This window comes from Phoenix dactylifera, chromosome 9 (assembly GCF_009389715.1).
Source record: "Phoenix dactylifera cultivar Barhee BC4 chromosome 9, palm_55x_up_171113_PBpolish2nd_filt_p, whole genome shotgun sequence".
Taxonomy (NCBI): domain Eukaryota; kingdom Viridiplantae; phylum Streptophyta; class Magnoliopsida; order Arecales; family Arecaceae; genus Phoenix; species Phoenix dactylifera.
In genome coordinates, this window is record NC_052400.1 from 13,340,344 (window position 1) to 13,357,568 (window position 17,225).

Consider the following 17,225-nt stretch of genomic DNA (forward strand, 5'->3'; position numbering starts at 1 on the left):
AGAATATTTGAGAAGAAACAGAGGTTGGAAACAACCAATTTGACCCATCACAGACCTATAATCAATTTAGGTCCTGATTTAAAGGAATGCTTTCATGGTTTAAAAAAAAAAAAGGAAGCAGAATTGCGTGGCGCTCGTTTTGGGTATTCAATAATACCCTATTTACCATGTTCATGTCCAAAGGTAACAGTATATGCTCTCATTTTTTGTTATTGTTTTAATCATAAACAAGTAATTTTGAGAAGAGAGAATAATAGATAGACATGCTTGTGCATTGTTTATTGAACATATACCAAAGATGAAAATTTCTACAGCAGGATTAAAACTCCGTAATCATAGTGAAACTAGGCTTTTAAAATGGTCAGTGTTTTTTACAATGATAATTGGATTGTCCTTTTGATGTTTGATATAGAAAAAAGTAAGCTTCTTATTATTTTGAAGCGAAAAAATAAAAAAAAAGTGGGTTCACCAAAGCAACTAGGTACTAGTGCCCTAAAATGCATTGTCGAAGCTTTCGTTTGCTACTTCCTTTTTCGCTTCTGAGAGGCGAAGGGATTGGATTTCAGCTATGAATTAAATAATTTTATTGGTACATTTGAATAATTAAATATTTCACAAGTATTAAACTAGATTTATTGTCATAACCAAAAAATGCCGTCTTGTTGAACGCTTAAGCAAGTCCATTGGGTCGTAAATTGTATGTCGTAGAGAAGTTTTATGTGATTTGATATTTGCCGTTGAATTTAACCATAGGTTAGCTCTTGAATGGAGAACAAAATATGGGGACAAAAAAAAGGATAATTGCTTTGGAAAACTTGTGAAATTTATCAATTTTGACCCACAGGAAAGGCATAACGACTTAGGTGCTATCTCAAAGAGAGGTTTTTAAAATAGACATGTGTGTGAAGATGTAGATTACTTGCAAGTGGACAGAAAGTCCATATAAATTTTTATAGTTTTCTAGGATTGGTTTTGGGCCTTTCCTACACAATTTAGATGGAACTTTAAAAAGGCCTCCTACTGGGGGAGCCCGGGCCATCAATGAGATACTATTTTAGAAGCGTTAGAATTCTAACCTTGTAGAATTTGTGTTTGTGGAAATTATCAAGTGATAGTTTTTGTTTCTATTTGGTTGTTCTCTCTTATTTGTTGATATTGGCAAAAAAAAAAAAAGGCGTCGACGAAAAAACAATCATTTGATTTAGTTTCTTACTCTCCTTAGTATCAGAAAAGGAGCCACCCCCCCCCCCCCCCCCCCAAAAAAAAAAAAAAAAAACCAAAAAAAAAATCTTCACAGCTAATCTTCTTAATGTGTATTAAAAAATAAAGCAAACATACCGATTTTATCAATGTTTGGATGGGAATAATGGAAAATGAGGAATACCCATATCCCACCTTAATATCTCATCTCTCTAACCAGCCACTTGCTAATTGGACATACACCACATGCCAAATTTTTGAATTAGAAGGATATATAGTATTAACTCAGCTATATGGATCATATCATTTTGCAATAAAAAGAACAAATTAGCATAACATTGGCATAATTAGGTTTAAAATGATGTCAATGCATGGTTATCGGAATACAAAGATAAACAAGCGACAATATCGATTAATTGAAACATACTATTTGTTTTGATGGCCTGATAAGGAGTCTAACACACAAGCTCAAGGGATGAGTATAAATATTAAGGATGATAAACCATGGAGAAGGAAGGGGAAGGTATCCTTATCATATAGCAGTACCATGTTTTGTCCATACCCATTATTTCCAGAAAAATTATCAGGAATCTGGATCAGGTTTGTTTGAGGTAGCCCACTTCGGTCCATGTATGACACAAGCACGAATGCTCCTGTGTAATATTTATGGACTCACATACTGTGTAATGTGTATGATAATATGAGAAAATTCTCATGGTATTTCCAGACATGTAAATGTAAAAACGCCCATGAAATGGTTTCATATTTTCTTATAAATCCAGCAAAACAATCATTAGAACAAGCAAATTCGCAAGATCATTAAGAGTCGGTCCATCGCAGGCTCAAGTGATGGACCTGTGAGCTGGCCTTGTCAGGGGCCAAATTGAATTAATGAGGGTGGACTTAGCTAGAATTCGACCAAGCCTTCTACCTAGAACCAAGTCGCCCTGCTACCTTTTTCTCCCATCTTTCTTTTATATTGTGTTTTGGCCTCGACTGAACCTGGCAGATTCCCCTGCATTGATTTAAGACCTTGCCACTCTTGTCCCCTCCATCCTCTTCGGGCCTGTCGACTTTATTCAAGGTTTTGACTTTCAGATTGGGTTGCAGATTCAGCTAGATTTGTATCCAACATAAAATTGCCCTTTATTACTTAAAATCCAAACGGTTTACATCCTTAAGACCCAAGTTTTCTTCTACCATAAACTCATTCTCTATAACCTTTTCAATTTTTTTTATAAGAACAGGGCTATAAATTTAGTCGAAATCCGGATATTATAGGTTTGACATATAAGAACAGTTTTTCTGTAGGCAAAATAAAATTATGAATTGTTTTTTTTTAAAAAAAAAATCGGCAATGCCAGTTCTATAATCATCCCATTGTGCCATTTGATCAAATTAATACATATTCCTCCCCTTCTCATCGAAATGCTTCACTTCGCGGCCCCGTCCACCTCAAGAGGGAGAGAGAGAGAGCGATGGCGCGGTGGCTGGAGCTGCTGCTGATCCAATTCTTGATGCCGGACAACGCCGCCGGCGGCAGGCGGAGGAGCAGATAAAGCGGCTGGTGAAGAACCCGCAGGTAGTGCCGGCGGTCGTCCACCACCTCGGCACCGCCAAGACCTCCAACGTCCGCCAGCTCTCCGCCGTCCTCCTCCGCAAGAAGATCACCCTCGACCCCAGGTCCGTCTCCCCTTCCCTCGTGTTCCTCCTTCTTCTCCTCCTCCTCCTTCAATCTGTTCTTTCTTGAATTCTTTCTCCATGCTCTTTCTGTTAATTGCTCTTCCCTTTTCTCCTCCTCTTCTCCTGGCTTCTCAAAGCACTCATGAGATTCTTTATTTGGTTTGCGGAAAAAACTTTGCGCGAATGATTTTACAGAGGAAGATTTTTTCCCCGGTTATCGATTTGAACAAACGAAGAAAATAGAAAAAGGCGGCTTTTTTACCTGATGATTTTTAAAGAACATTGGAGAGGGGTATAGATGTATAACCTTTTCTTGAAATTGGCGGATGAGGATTCTGAGCTTGCCTTTTCACAAGATGTTCATGATGGGGTTCTATTGATCTTGTTGCAACCAAACATCTTAGACTCTGTAGTTTTATCTTCCGATCGACAGGTCGACAGATAGTACATTGAGATTTCAGTGCAGATTTTGTAAAGAACATTGGAGAGGAGTATCGATGTATGACCTTTTCTTGAAATTGGTGGATGAGGATCCTGAGCTTTCCTTTTCACGAGATGTTCATGATCTGGTTCTATTGATCTTGCTGCAACCAAACATCTTAGACTCTCTAGTTTTATCTTCTGGTGGACAGGTCGACAGATAGTACGATTGAGATTTCAGTGCAGATTGTCGAATATAGTCTAATTTGATGCGACAAAATTTCATTCAAACCTCCGGCATAATTGTCTCTCTAGCATTCCTCCACCCTTCTAACAAAACTTTGATGATCTCCAAAATAGTCATGCAAATGTAGGATCAAAGTTATTGGTGCATGTGAATGAGGATGTGGAAGGTGCTCTAATATTAATTAATATGTAGACAACCAAATCTGGCATGATTTTTTTCTTTTCGCTTTTGTAATCGCTTAAAACAAAAGAGGCTGAGAGGGAACTAAATTTGAAAAATCTTCTTTTTAGGGAATCCTCCATATGTCACGAGAGGCGCATATCATCTTACAAGCCATCTCCTTCTATTTAACTTCCCTCTATATCTTGGCCTAACGACTAAAGTATCCTCTGTGCCAGTGCTGTGTCCATGCTTGGCAGCATTCCAAGCTAGCGCCATGCAATTGCTGCCTCACCAGTAAGGCGATGCGTGCCAGTCTTATGCCGATTGGAATGGATGTCATTATAATAGATGTCCTAGCCCCCATTTTGATTGGAGGTCAAGGTTAAAAAAAAACAACATATAGGGCATGGTCAGATGGCTGATCAGCTTATCCTGTTAAAACCTCAGTTTTCTTCACTCGTCTTCTTGATCACATCATGGAATGAGGATGTATACTGTCTATGGGACTGAAAAAAACTTTCAGAGATTACCTATCAGAAAAGTGGACCCATAATTTATTGCCACAAGTACATAACATTGGCTCATCTGGATTCCATTCCTGTGCTGGAGAAGTTCCAGATAGGTTATTGAGGTGGTTAGCTCATGTGCATGTGCGAGTGGAATTTCTTCGTAGTTCATAGTCTAACTTCTTGCAGTCTGAACTCTCTCTGTTGTTGAATTTTCTGGAACAAATTTGTGGTTATCTTTATCTCATACTCCAAAGGAGTCAGCTCCGTGAACATAATTGCAATAACCATAAGTATCATCATTATTTTAACAGGCTAGTATTTGTTTAGTCATTGCTTTATTGTGTTTTTGGTAAACTCTTTTTCCATATGCACGCACGGCTATATACATATATAGATACATACATATGTATGGATGTATATATGTATATGTTTTCTAGTCGTTCTTCTCATAAGAACTTGTCTACTCGATGCCAACCATTCCTCAGTATTGGGTCCCTTCTGCCTTAGTTTTGTATTTGTGAGGATCCGTGTGGGCTTGTGTATAGTCCTATATCGGCTATGCACTGAGTAGATCTTGAGTACTTATATATGGCTAAACAATCCAAATAATGCTTTTTAACTAGACTCTTTGGGTGAGGCCCTAGGTTGTGACAAATGGTATCAGAGCGGATCTGACCCATGACCTATGTGGACTAAGGGACATTGTAGTACTTATCCATTGGGGCTAACCACGGGCCGATCGTGGTGCTTGTGATTAGATTTGAATGAATTTTTTAACCCTTACCCTAGCGAGGATGCCAGAGCTTAAACAAGGGAAGTATATGAGGATTTGTGCGGGCATGTATTCAGTCTCATATCGGCTATGCACCAAATAGATGTTGGATACTTATACATGGCCAAGAAATCCAAATAATACCTTCCGGTTAACTTTTTGGGACGAGGTTCTAGGCTGTTACAGTATTATTAGATTTGGAATTTTATCTTTTATTCCTCAATTTGTGCCATGTAGCTTCCATTAGTGTCTTAACTTTTTTGGCCATAATTTAAACGTTTCTTGAATTTAATACCTTCTTAGTTTATGTTGATGTGTAGTTACCCGAGTACCTTCTGTTTTTTCATGAAGTAGAAAGCTTTCAAAGTTGCAACTTGCAAACATGTATGATTTAGATGCACATCATATATTAAAACAGCTAGCTGCATCTCATATTAACTATCATGCATCTTGTTGTGGGATGCTGCATGTTGCTCCATGATCACATGTATGCCCTTTGTCTGTTACTTTATAATTTATTTTCACTGTCCCATCGCCAGATAGGATAGGTTGGGATCAACTCTTGTTTCTCCAGATTGCTTCGAATTCTGTGTACTGTTGTTATCATAGTATCATCTATATTCTTCTCCTCCTTTTTTAGTCATTTGAGTGCATCTCATAAAATAGAGAGGATAATGTATTTGTTAATATTTAATCAATGAATGTGATGTTGCTTGCAGTCCTTCAATGAGGCAAGCAAGTGCCAATGTTGTGAGTGTTTTTGCTAAACATGCTGTCCCAGCTAGAGGGTGGACTGATTTATTACCTTTTCTTTTTCAATGCAGCAAAGTTCACAAGAAGTCCGTAGAGAAGTGGGTGCACCTGAAGATTTTTCACTGTGCCAATAAAGGTTGTTGTATATTGTGACATTTTTAAATTATAGTGTTCCTAGTTGCACTGTGGACACTTGCTGCTTCTGTCTTTCTCTCTACAGATCTATGTCTCACCTCGAGCAATAGTTGGGTTGGGCTTAGGTCTAAAATTGGGGGAAGGCATGTAATTCATCACCGCATAATTCATATTTTTTTTTTGAAATTCCTTTCAACCTTTTTGGTGGATCCGAGTTTTTCTCGGTCCCATGCATGAATCTAGTAAAATCTTATCATAATTTTTGTTTCTCTTAAAATACTCTACTAAATGTTTGCAGTGGGTAATATGTTTCATTCAATAAAGTTACTAAATTAGAAATTTATTTTCAATTATTGGTGCTGCTCTGGCATGGGGTTGTATGAAATAATTATTTACTTTTAAAAATTTTTGTTATAGAAAAATCATTTTATTAGCGGATTTTTCTTTCTTTATGAATAGTCATTGTAAACCTTTGAGCTTGAGGTGGTTAATATATTTCCTTCAATAAAATCAGAAATTTCTTTTCAATTATTGCTGCTCCCTTGGCATGGAGTTGTATACTAGGAGTACATTCCTTCGTACTGTGTTAAATGGGGATTTTGAATATCTATATGTATGTGTGTGTGTGTGTATGTATATACAGTCTTTTTTTTATTTCTTTTTTTTGAGTTGTGATGGTCTCCAAACGACAATTAAAATATTGTTGAAGTTGCCCAAATTATGTATTTGTGTGTGTGTGTTATGTATATGTGTATGAATGTATATATGTATATATGGTTTTGCTTTATTTTCTGACATTACATTATAAGCTTCCACATTCTCATGATTCTGGTGTGCACCTTATGCAACTTATATGTATCAGTATATATATGTTTCGCATCCAATTCTTCTGTCAAAGTTACTGGTTCTTGGTTTATGATTGAGTGGTTTTCTTTGAACAACTTGGCATTCCTATTTGTAATTTATGTGCATCACCAATTCTTCTAAATATTCATTGGTGGTTCGTGTTTATTTTGCTTTTCTGATTCAATGCTATGTGGCTTTGATCCTTTTCAGCTCTCTAACTGAAACAATTGGCCCTACATTTCAGTCCCATTTAGCAGATTTACAACCTATTCTGCTTGAATACTCGCAAGATGAGACTAGCATTCATGTCAGAGTTGCTTCTCTAAACTGCGTAATTTATTTTCTTTATGTATACATGTACCATCTAATTCTTCTAAAGTGATATAGCATGTATGGATGCTTCTGTTTTTCATTTGAAGCTTGAAATTAATCATTAGCAAGCATGGTTTCATCTGAAACTTGGCCATAATCTGACATTTATTAGGCCTGATCAGATTGGAGCTTGTTATGTGAATGAATTTAATATAAGGTTTCAGTGAGGCCAATATGTCCCCAAAGCAATATCCCCTCCAAAACTGTAAATTTCCGTTCTTCGTAAAGGAAATAACAGCCGGCCGAACCAATATAAACCCAAGCAAACTAGCATCCAGTCTTCCACGCCTGGGTCTCAGATTAAGACTCCACTTCTTTCAGCGACGGAAATTAAAATAGTTATCATTTCAACCATCGTTATTGGTCTTATATACTGCTCGTCGCACACCTAATGAAAAATATTTTGTTCTCTCTTGGTATGAATAAATCCCCTTCAAGAATGACTTGGCCTGGGTTGAATAACTGCTTATAACCCTGCCTAAGTAACAGTTTAATGTGACAAAAATCAATTCGTGCATTTGTACGTAGTTGTTGCAGAGCTGTTGAAGTGTATTTTAACGGGGAAATATGGATAAAAATTATTCGAGAAATCAAGTGGTTCATTTGGGGCCAAACTTCCTACATTGCAGGCTCGGTTCCAATCTTCCCCAGGCTGGACCAACGTGCCTGATGTGCGCCTGAAAGAGCTGGGCTCGATGTCAGAGGGACTGTGACTCAAAAATCAAATCCATGGCCTAAGTGGCATGAATTATGACTATCTTTCGTCTGTCAGAAATGCATTCACTCCAGAACCCACATATTGCATGCATTGCAGCTACTACATTCTGGCTCATGTGTATCTGTTGCACACGAGAGGACGCTTGGATGGCTGTAATTAAAATAAAAATAAAGTTTGGCGAACATGAGTGAGATGCAATTCTTTTTGGAAGATACTTCAAAATTTCAAAAAAATTTAACATAAGTTACTGTTGAACATTCATTTTAGTGGTGAACGTTTCAAAGATTTGGATCCATGCTGTTGTATAGATTGCAAAGCCTTTCTCCTCTTTTCTTGCCACTTCAAAAGCTATATCTTTCTCGGCTTGGATTGTTCCCGAGGAAATGGGGGCAAGGGGAGATCTCCCATGGATCTCGACTCCCAGTCGTGTTGGAGGGTGGATCCTCCGCTAGATTGCATGCCGGGAGAATGGCGTACGGTGGGTCATGTTCTCGTATTGGGAGGTGCCCATGGTCCACAGTGAATGGGTTGGGCGGTGCTGCCGGTGGTGGCCTCACCAAAACTTTCCTTGACTGGATTTAGCTGTTGGTTGAGCTTCCACCATCCAATAATGGTGGTACCATCATGCATGTTGTGGATGATTGGGACCAAGGAAGGTAGCCATGTACATTAGCAAATGTCATGCATCTTATTGCTTAAAGTTACAACATATAGATGATTAAGATCGAGCAGAGATGGCAACACGCGCAATATTGTACCATGTTTTCCGATTTGGTTTTGTTGGGAGGCGGATGGGAGACCTGGTACTTTAGTCCCATATTGAAATAGTAGCGAAAAAGATTGTGCCTTATAAGAAGGGGCCATCCCTTTTCTTCCAGAGGGTCCTTTTAAGAAGGACAAAACCGTGAGAGGAATATTGCCCATTAAGAAATGCACACAACACCTCGGCTACTGAAATCAAGGATCAAAATATTTTATGTGTCCCCTTATTCATAGTTAGAAAACAAAAAGTAGTTGCTCAACCAAAAATTGCACCACATGGACAGATTAAGGAGCAAAATGAGAGTCAGTTTGAAGTATTTAACCCTTCAAATGTAGGAGAATAATGCTCTTGACCCATAAAATTTAGCATGTAGATGGGCAAGAGTGGCTAACCGGCTTAAGTTTAATGAATGATTTATATCAAGTAGAGATAGCATTCAACATAATTTTACCATAGCAACAACAGCTGATAATTTCATCATTAAATAAAAAATTTTGCTTAATGCGTAAGTTACTATAATCAAGCTAGAGAAAAAGGAGAACACGTGCATATTGCGTGCATCATTGATGATTTAGATCATGATTAAAACCATGAAAAGCAAGTGCAAAGAGAAAAGGCATCACATAATTGATGTTTGGATGCTAGCTGATTCTGCAAGCAGCAATCCACCCAAGTGCATACAAAGTTGGGTATACGTAGTGATTTGAAGGTAGATGCAAGTGCGGTGTTCTAATTATAGTGTCTCTAAAAATCTAATTAAGTCCAAGATTATTGAGGTCATTCAATTTAATGCATGATAATTTAGATTTATTAGAGAACAAAAAATCCAGAAACCTGTGCATTTATAAGCAACAAATGATCTTTTTGGGTGCACTAACTGTTACAATTAAAAGTAAGGAGCATGCAAATCTCTATAACCCAAATACATCCTTCGCATCAAAGTAATCATTCAACATCGTATGATAGAAACATATTTGTGTATTACCCTGCAATTGTTAAAAAAACAAAACAAAACAAAAAGGAACAACACAATTATTGAAGAATCTTTTTGATGATGTGATGATGGAGTCAAAGAGATGAGCAAGTGGTCTTTTATTACATTATGAAATATATAATATAACTTTGGATTGTAATAGTAGACACGACAAGTTATCCCCACCACGTAGAAATCCAAGACTTTGGGTTAATCAGCAAGCTGGGCTGTAGCCCATTGGTTGCACCTTTTTTTTTTTTTTTTTGCTTTAAAAAAAGGGAAGGGGGGAGGAAGGGACAAGCTCACCCCCGCGTAGCAGCCTCCAGTGGGCTCCTACCCTGCTAGAAGAATATTCGATGCGGACAGAAATGACCGATTGGTTGCACCTTCACTAGAAGGTTATGGTTCAGATTTTGGTGTTGTTCCCACAATTAAAAGAGAAATAAATGTTGGGCTCATTTGGCAGGACCAGGATGCAGAAAATGATACTAGGGTGGATGGGAAGCTGCTTCAGATTCCACCGAACTGGAGGAGGTAAAGACTAGTGGTGCACCATGTCGTGTTTCCACCCTTACTGCACAGTAACATGAGTAAAATTAAATCTGCAAGTCAAAGACAAATCAAAGAAAATCCACAATGTCCTTAAAATTTGTTGTTCTCGAGAGAAACAAAATAAATTTGTTCTCCCATATAAGAATACTCATCATTCAAAACAAATGGATTAATGCCCTCACTAGACAACATGAGCAGGAAAATAATCTGCACAAGCTTCAGAAGGTTATACTCTAAAAATATAGAAAGTGTTTGCTAAGTGGAGGGGGAGATGTTCCTTGGAGCCAATTTGGATAGGGATAATCTAGCATGAAAAAATAAATTCATAGTGAAATAAATGATGGATCTTATATTTTTTTTTTTTAGAGAGAGAAGGTAAAATAAAATACCACTGGAAGAGCAGTATTTATTTTTTTATGTTAAACTACCAAGTAAAGGTAATTTGAATTTATCATATTTAGAATTAATTATGTTTAATATATTATATTATTTTTATATTAAATATATTATAAATATATCAATATATCAATTGATAATATTTATAAGTAATCATATATTTAATATATTAATATATTTATTAGAATATTAATTATTAATAAATAAATTAAAATTATTTATTAATTATCAATAACCAAACATAGGATTTATTAATAATTAATGTATTTATTTATATATCAAAATATATTAAAATTTATTTATAATAAGAGTTATATTTTTTTAATATATGTATAATTAATTTAAAAATATTTATTAACGTGTAAATATATTTCAATATTCGAAGTAGCCAATATTGAAAAATGTTATTACTTCAATTGTTTATTCAAGAGCATTGTTGTAAATTTGGCAATATTTTTATATAAGATTAATTTTAGCTAAATATGGTAATATTTTATTGATGCCATTTTTCATGATAATTTCTTTGTTAGCTAAACATGATAAATTCTATTTTTTCCATAATTATTGTTTTAGATAAATAATTTCTAAAAATCATCAGATTATATCATAACATGACGTACCCAACCAAACGAATCCTTACAGAAAAGAAATTTTTTGTGTACCTCCCTCCCCTCCCAACTAAGGAAAAAAAAAATCAATAAAAGAAAAGAAAAGGAAAGGAAACAAATCTTCTTCTTGCGATCAAATTTATTACGAGTATGCCTGTATCAAGGGATTCGCAATGCATTTTGCAATATTCAAGGGATGATTTTTAGTTGTAGATTTGTTTACACATATTGTAGCTTTCGATCTTGGGATTATTCATGACAAGTCGCGATCTTCTGACTGTTTGCATGAGAATCTCTGCGTAAGCACTGGATCTGTTGTCAATTTTGCTCGCGTGATGCTACCTTTATATTGGTGTATGGCAGGCCTCGGTGCCACAAAAGAGTGGATGCTAGTTTTTTATTTTTTTTGGTGGCAATGCAAAAGACGAATCTCAACTCTCAAGGCTACGTAGAAATTAAAAAATTTGTGCATCCATGAGAGAAAAAGGTGGTCAAGTGGGTTACGTCTGGTCCTGACGGTCAGATCCACTAGCACCAACCCTTCGACACATTAGATTAGGTATGGCCGAGCCTCAAGCCATTTGTATAATAATCTAATATACTTTGTCTTTTTCCCTAGCTAACATTCTCGATGGCAAAACAAAAGAAAATGACATACCATCTACGAAAAGCACCGAACATAGCACATTTTTTTGGGGGGATTCTGCATGAGGAATCCCAAATCTCACTGCCTGAATGGTTTCTTCTCACCCGTCTTATGATCATACTATCATAGAAGCATGGACATTGACATGCAGGCAAGTCTTTTGGTCTATAAATATGGGTTTTTATCCAAAGCAAGAGCAGTATCATGTGGATAAGGTGGCAGGTTAATCCAGATTAGGTCCATTGGTGATCAGCTTGAGCTAAGTTAATAGTGGCATAAACTGAGAGGTTGTTCAAGGAGAAACCGTGGCGTATCAAGCCCTATTTCAACACGGGATGAGACATTTTTCCTTTAGGTGAATGAACATAGAGGCTAATTATTTATCCAAGTTGTATTAAGTTGGTTATTGGGCTCGCAAGATCGTAAATTGGCTAAAAATATCACCCAGTTTTGTTGGTGAAGGGCGATCTTTGTGTCCCTGCAGGATTGGATGTCAAATTCTATTTTTTTTTCTCTTCTCCGGTTTGTCTCTGATATTTCATGTCCTAATTAATTGACTATCATCAGTCCATTGAAAAAGATCTTCCAGAAATCTCCAATCCCGACAACAATGGATTTCTTTGAAAAAAAGTAATCATGATGCTGATCTTTGACTTGGAGCGGTATCAAGCCAAGCCTGGAAAAATTGTCCAGTCCCAATGATTCATGGCAAGGATAATATTCTTGCTGCAGTCGTTGGAGCAACGCTCGGTCATACGTCGCGTAGCGTCTGCGTTTCTATTATGAAAGATCTTGTATTGCTCTACCGGCTACACCTTGTACAAAATTTCCATTGACCAAGCCTGCACTAGCCCGACAGCCATCCGCTAGATTTCCAAGATACTGTCCTCTCCGAATCTTCAAGAGAGAGAATGATGGAGATAAGTCCCTAGTTCTCATTGGTAGCTGCTGCTTCTAACGCGACCCTTCTTGTGCAATACTAGTCGCTATGATGCTTGATCCAAGACAAAATTTAGAATTTTTTTATTTTTTAAACTTTAATAATAATAATGATGATGACGATAAAACTGATTAGGTTACATGTCTGCACCAAGCTAGAATCAAAGTTAGTAAATATACCTTTCAACTGTTAAATTCGCATTTCTCGATCGGAATTTATGAATGAATGGCAGATGGGCGGCTGCACGCGAAGTACGTACAGAGCACCAGCCACGATATAGGAAGCGGATTGGCTGCAGTGGGCCATAGGATCCGGGGCGGGCCATGAGGCCCCTCTGGCCGCCCAGTACGGCGGATCATCGCGGGCCCACTTGGGCCAGAATCTTCGGTTGCCACCGACCGATTGATTTGCTGGGGGCGGTGCTACGGACCGCTGTTGCTAGTCCAATTCTGAGATGATCGACACACCAACTGCCTTTTGGGCCATCATCAGCCATCCGAAGGCCCCGTCCCTCCCGGCTTGCACGTTTAGGGCGTGTACTTTTTCCTTCCTTTCATTTCCTTTTGCGATGCGACATCAACATCCCCTCCTGCTTAGGCGCTAAGAATTGGGGCTTCCAAGCCGGGACGCAGGGGATGTGACGCGCAATCTTCGCCCGGATAGCCCCTCGACGCCGGGGCCCAGACATGACGGCCGCGCCCGGCTGCTTTGGGCCCGTCCAGGTCCGGATTAGAGGTTTTAGGGCCCAATCCCCCGGCAACGCGTGGCAGGCCGCAGCCCCCCTCGCCCCAGCACCACATACAGACCCAGGCTTTGTTACGCGCGTGCCTGATCTCCTGATGGGTTGATCTGAGGCGAGAAGGGGATTTGGACGAGAGCAGAGCCGCGTCAACGAAGAATTGGAGGGAGAGGCCACGGCGATAGAATGTTGTGTGGCGTATAGCTTATTATCGGCATGTCGGGTTGGCAGCCTCTATATATCTATCCACAGAAGGAATCCTGCTGCTGCTGCTGCTGCTGCTGCTGAGAAGCGGATCCCCTTCTCTCTGGTGCCACTAGCGGGCAAAGGCTAAAGCACCCGAGGATGCGATGCTCCTTCCTACGGATGGTAGGGAGGGGATTGGTCCACGAGGGCGGAGATTCCGCGGCGTCCGCATAAAGGCGAGAGCCGGGACGCGCTTGTCCCGTCTCTCGACACGTGGAACGTAGTGGCTCGACGAGTGCCGGAGAGCGCTCCGAGTCACCCAATCACAAGGCTCCTACGTTTTTTGGAAGCGATGGTATATATGTTGCTCGTCAGTGGGGCCGGCAAGCAGGGAGAGGGGAAGCTAGGCCAGCTGCGAGGAGAAAAGCAGCGATGTATAATATATTCGGGATGGAAAGAGAACAGGAAGGGGAAATAAAAAGAGCGGAATCCCTGGCTCTTCCTGCTCGCCTTTAGAGGCTGGACTTGATAAATAAGAACAACTCGATTAGTTTAAAATTAACGAGAGGGGGGGGGGGGGGGGAGGAATAAAGAAACGGGATATCTGGGTGGCTGGCGTCAGAAGTCGGCATCAATAGCCCGGTAATTCGTGAAAGTGGGGGGCGAAGAATATGTAGCGGGAACCGGTACTGTGATGCCGGTGGGAAAGGAGAGCTCTGCTGTCACCAAGTCACTACTAAAAAGACGCTACCGGAATTAAGCTACGCTGAGCTGAGCTAAGCTAGCTAAACAGAAAGCGGTAACAAGTAGAGAATAATTAAGCCAAGGGTATTAAAAAAGCTGAGTGAGAGGGTGCGTGCGTGAGAGCGAGAGAGAAATTAAATGTACAATATAAAGCTGGAAAAAGTAAAAGGTGGTGTGATTGTGGAGGGGATAGTGGTGGTGGAGGGCCCTGGACGGCCAAAAGGTTCCCCCAGCCAGTGAGAGGGGGAGAGCCTGCCTTTCTCCACACCTACAAATACCACACCGTCCTCCCTCGTTTGTTATCGGCCCGTCTGTTCAGAGAACCCGAAGCCAGATAGCTCCGGCTCGAGGAGAACGAGAGTGAGAGAGTGGAGAGGAACCCTTGGTGGTCTCTCTTCCTCCCTCTGTCTCGAACCCTCATCTCTCTCTCACTCTGTCCTTCCATCTACCAGCAACCAGCCAACGGCTTCTTGGACCGTGGATGTTATTCTTGTTTGAGGTAATTTAACACTTATTGCTACTATCCACACCCACTTGCCTATTCTTTGTAAGACTAGTACTAACTAGACTGCCTAACATCGATCTTCTTCTACAGTAGTATATATTATTACCTTTGGGCCGGACTCTCCGCTCCCATCCTTCTGAATTAAGTTTGTGGTAAAAACTCTTGGCTTGACATCTTTTTGATTTTCTTTTCCTCCAGTGATCTCTTGTACCTTTCCATTTCCGAACTTTGCGGGTGTCTCTCTCGGCCCTAGATGTCGGTGGCTGTGCGCAGGAGTTCCTGCTCGCCCTTCGAGTCCATAGTTATGCCTAACATAGCAAGAGAAACCATACCGATCTCGCTTACGAAGTGGCTGCCGCCGCCAGAGCAATACACGACTGTCGAAAACCCGGTGGAAGTTGAGAAGGACGATGACCGGCCCGGGCAATTCGATTTATGGAGCTCGATCCAGTCCCAGAAGGCCAAGGAGGCCGCCGCCGCCGCTACCGCCGATCCCCCGGCCCCTTATGTCCACCCACTGGTGCGGCGGTCGTCGAAACTGATGAGCCAAAAAAGCCTTGAGATCTGCACCGAGAGCCTCGGGTCCGAGACGGGCTCCGCCGACTTCTCCTCGTTCCTCGACGAGCTCGACTGCCTCTCATCCAAGATTGAATCAGAGAAGGAAGAGCACCGCGGACCCATCTACAGCACTTCAATGGCGGAAGAAGAAGTGCCACGCTTCAGAGTGGCCAAGGCGGTAGAAGAACGACGAGTGCAGAGCGGAAGGAAGGAGCTGGTGGAGGTGAATTACCACTGCTCGATTAGCAGGAGGTCACCTCCACGGTCGTTCCCACCTCCGCTCTCTTCCATCTCCCGGCGCGATGGGCCCTGCATCCACATGAGGCCGTACCGCCGCGACGGCCGCCTTGTCGTCGAGGCAGTCGCTGTCCGCTCGCAGAACTACCTCCACGCCCAGCGGCAGGACGGCCGCCTGCTCCTTTCCTTAATCGACGCCACCTTCGACGGTCCTGATGACACCGAGACCAATCCTTCCGACACCCTGGTGATGACACAACAGCAAGAAGACGATGTTTTTAAGCCAAGTGAACCAGAAGAAGAAGAAGAAGAGGAGGAGGAGGAGGAGGAAGCAACGTCAATGGCACAAACAGAAGACGGAGAATTGAGAGAAGAGAAGAATTGTGATGAAGAAGGGGAGGAAGAGGCAGAAGAGGAAGAGGAAGAGGAGGAGGAGGAGGTGGAGGAAGAAGTGGAAGTAGTGGATAGAGGAACAGTGGTAGAGGTGAAGGTCAGCACACAACCCCAGCAACAGAGCGGCGCGATGAAGGTGCAGCGGTCGTCGTTCGTGATCAACAAATTCGTCGGGGCTGGCGAGACCCGATGGGCCGAGAAGATGGCAGAATGCAAGCCGATAGCACCCGACAAAAAGGAAATCCTGCAAGACCACCGCAGCACTGCGACCGCGGCGCCTGCACGACGGGCGGCGCCGACGACCACCACCACGGCGGCTGCGGCGGCGGCGGCCGCCTCCACCTTCAGCACCTCGTCGGAGGGCTACTACTACTACTACCACCACCACCACTCGTTCCACGGGAGGGGGCCGCAGCTCGGCGGCGGGCAGTACGCGCCGCCGGACGACTGCCCGCCGCCGGACGACAACAAGCTGCTGTTCACGTCGAAGCGGCGGAACCGGGAGGAGCTGCTGCACCACATGAGGAGGTGCAGCCTGCTGCGGAGGCCGCTCTTCATTCTGGAGCCCTGCTGCATTGCCACCTCCTCCTGAGTTGCTGCCTCACATCCATGAGATCCCTCCATTAATTATCCTGTTAATGACCCGACCAACCCTTCTTATTATCATCATCATCATCTTATCTACTAAATTAATTGATGTTATTAAGATGGTCATCAGTCTTTGGTGCCGTCCGGAATAACCCGTGTATGCAAAGCCCTCACAGTCTGCTCACCGCAGGGCTTTCCATCATCCATTAGCGTGCTCTTTCTTTCTTTCTTTTCTCTTTCCATTTCATGATTAATGATAAATCTTGGTAATTAATTAAGTAATTAGCTCTTAATTGTTCGTCTATCTTCTCTCTTTGCTACAAGCATTTCAGAAGGGGTTGCACTGTTGCAAGGCACTGCTTGAAAGATCGCAGCTGAAATGCCACTCGTGTGTTGGACTTTAAAAGTTGGTGGGCAGAAAAAGGCTGCCTTTCCTCTCGGAAGTGTGGCGATAGAATAATCTGGCCGACGGGTCACCGGACGTAATATTAAACAGATTTAGTGCGACAGATTTGACGACAATGGAGATTTCTTAACTCGGTGAAAGGAGGTCATCGCATCGGTCTGTCATGTCGTCGAA

General features: G+C 41.3%; 1 protein-coding gene and 1 long non-coding RNA gene across 2 annotated transcripts; both read left to right on the forward strand.

Annotated features, from left to right (window-relative positions):
* The first annotated feature begins 2,196 nt into the window (after positions 1-2,196).
* LOC103701846 lies at positions 2,197-6,074 on the forward strand. Its single transcript, XR_603225.4, has 2 exons — positions 2,197-2,883; positions 5,818-6,074. It is a non-coding gene; the product is annotated as an uncharacterized LOC103701846 (long non-coding RNA).
* An 8,458-nt stretch (positions 6,075-14,532) lies between these two features.
* On the forward strand, positions 14,533-16,943 carry LOC103701847. The gene is made up of 2 exons (XM_008784051.4): positions 14,533-14,863; positions 15,068-16,943. The coding sequence occupies exon 2, from the start codon at positions 15,123-15,125 to the stop codon at positions 16,647-16,649; it is 1,527 nt and encodes a 508-aa protein (XP_008782273.2). The 5' UTR covers positions 14,533-14,863; positions 15,068-15,122; the 3' UTR covers positions 16,650-16,943.
* Positions 16,944-17,225: the final 282 nt, after the last annotated feature.

Coding starts and splice junctions, on each gene's coding strand:
- LOC103701847 (XM_008784051.4), top strand. CDS start 15,123: ATGTCGGTGGCTGTGCGCAGGAGTTCCTGCTCGCCCTTCGAGTCCATA.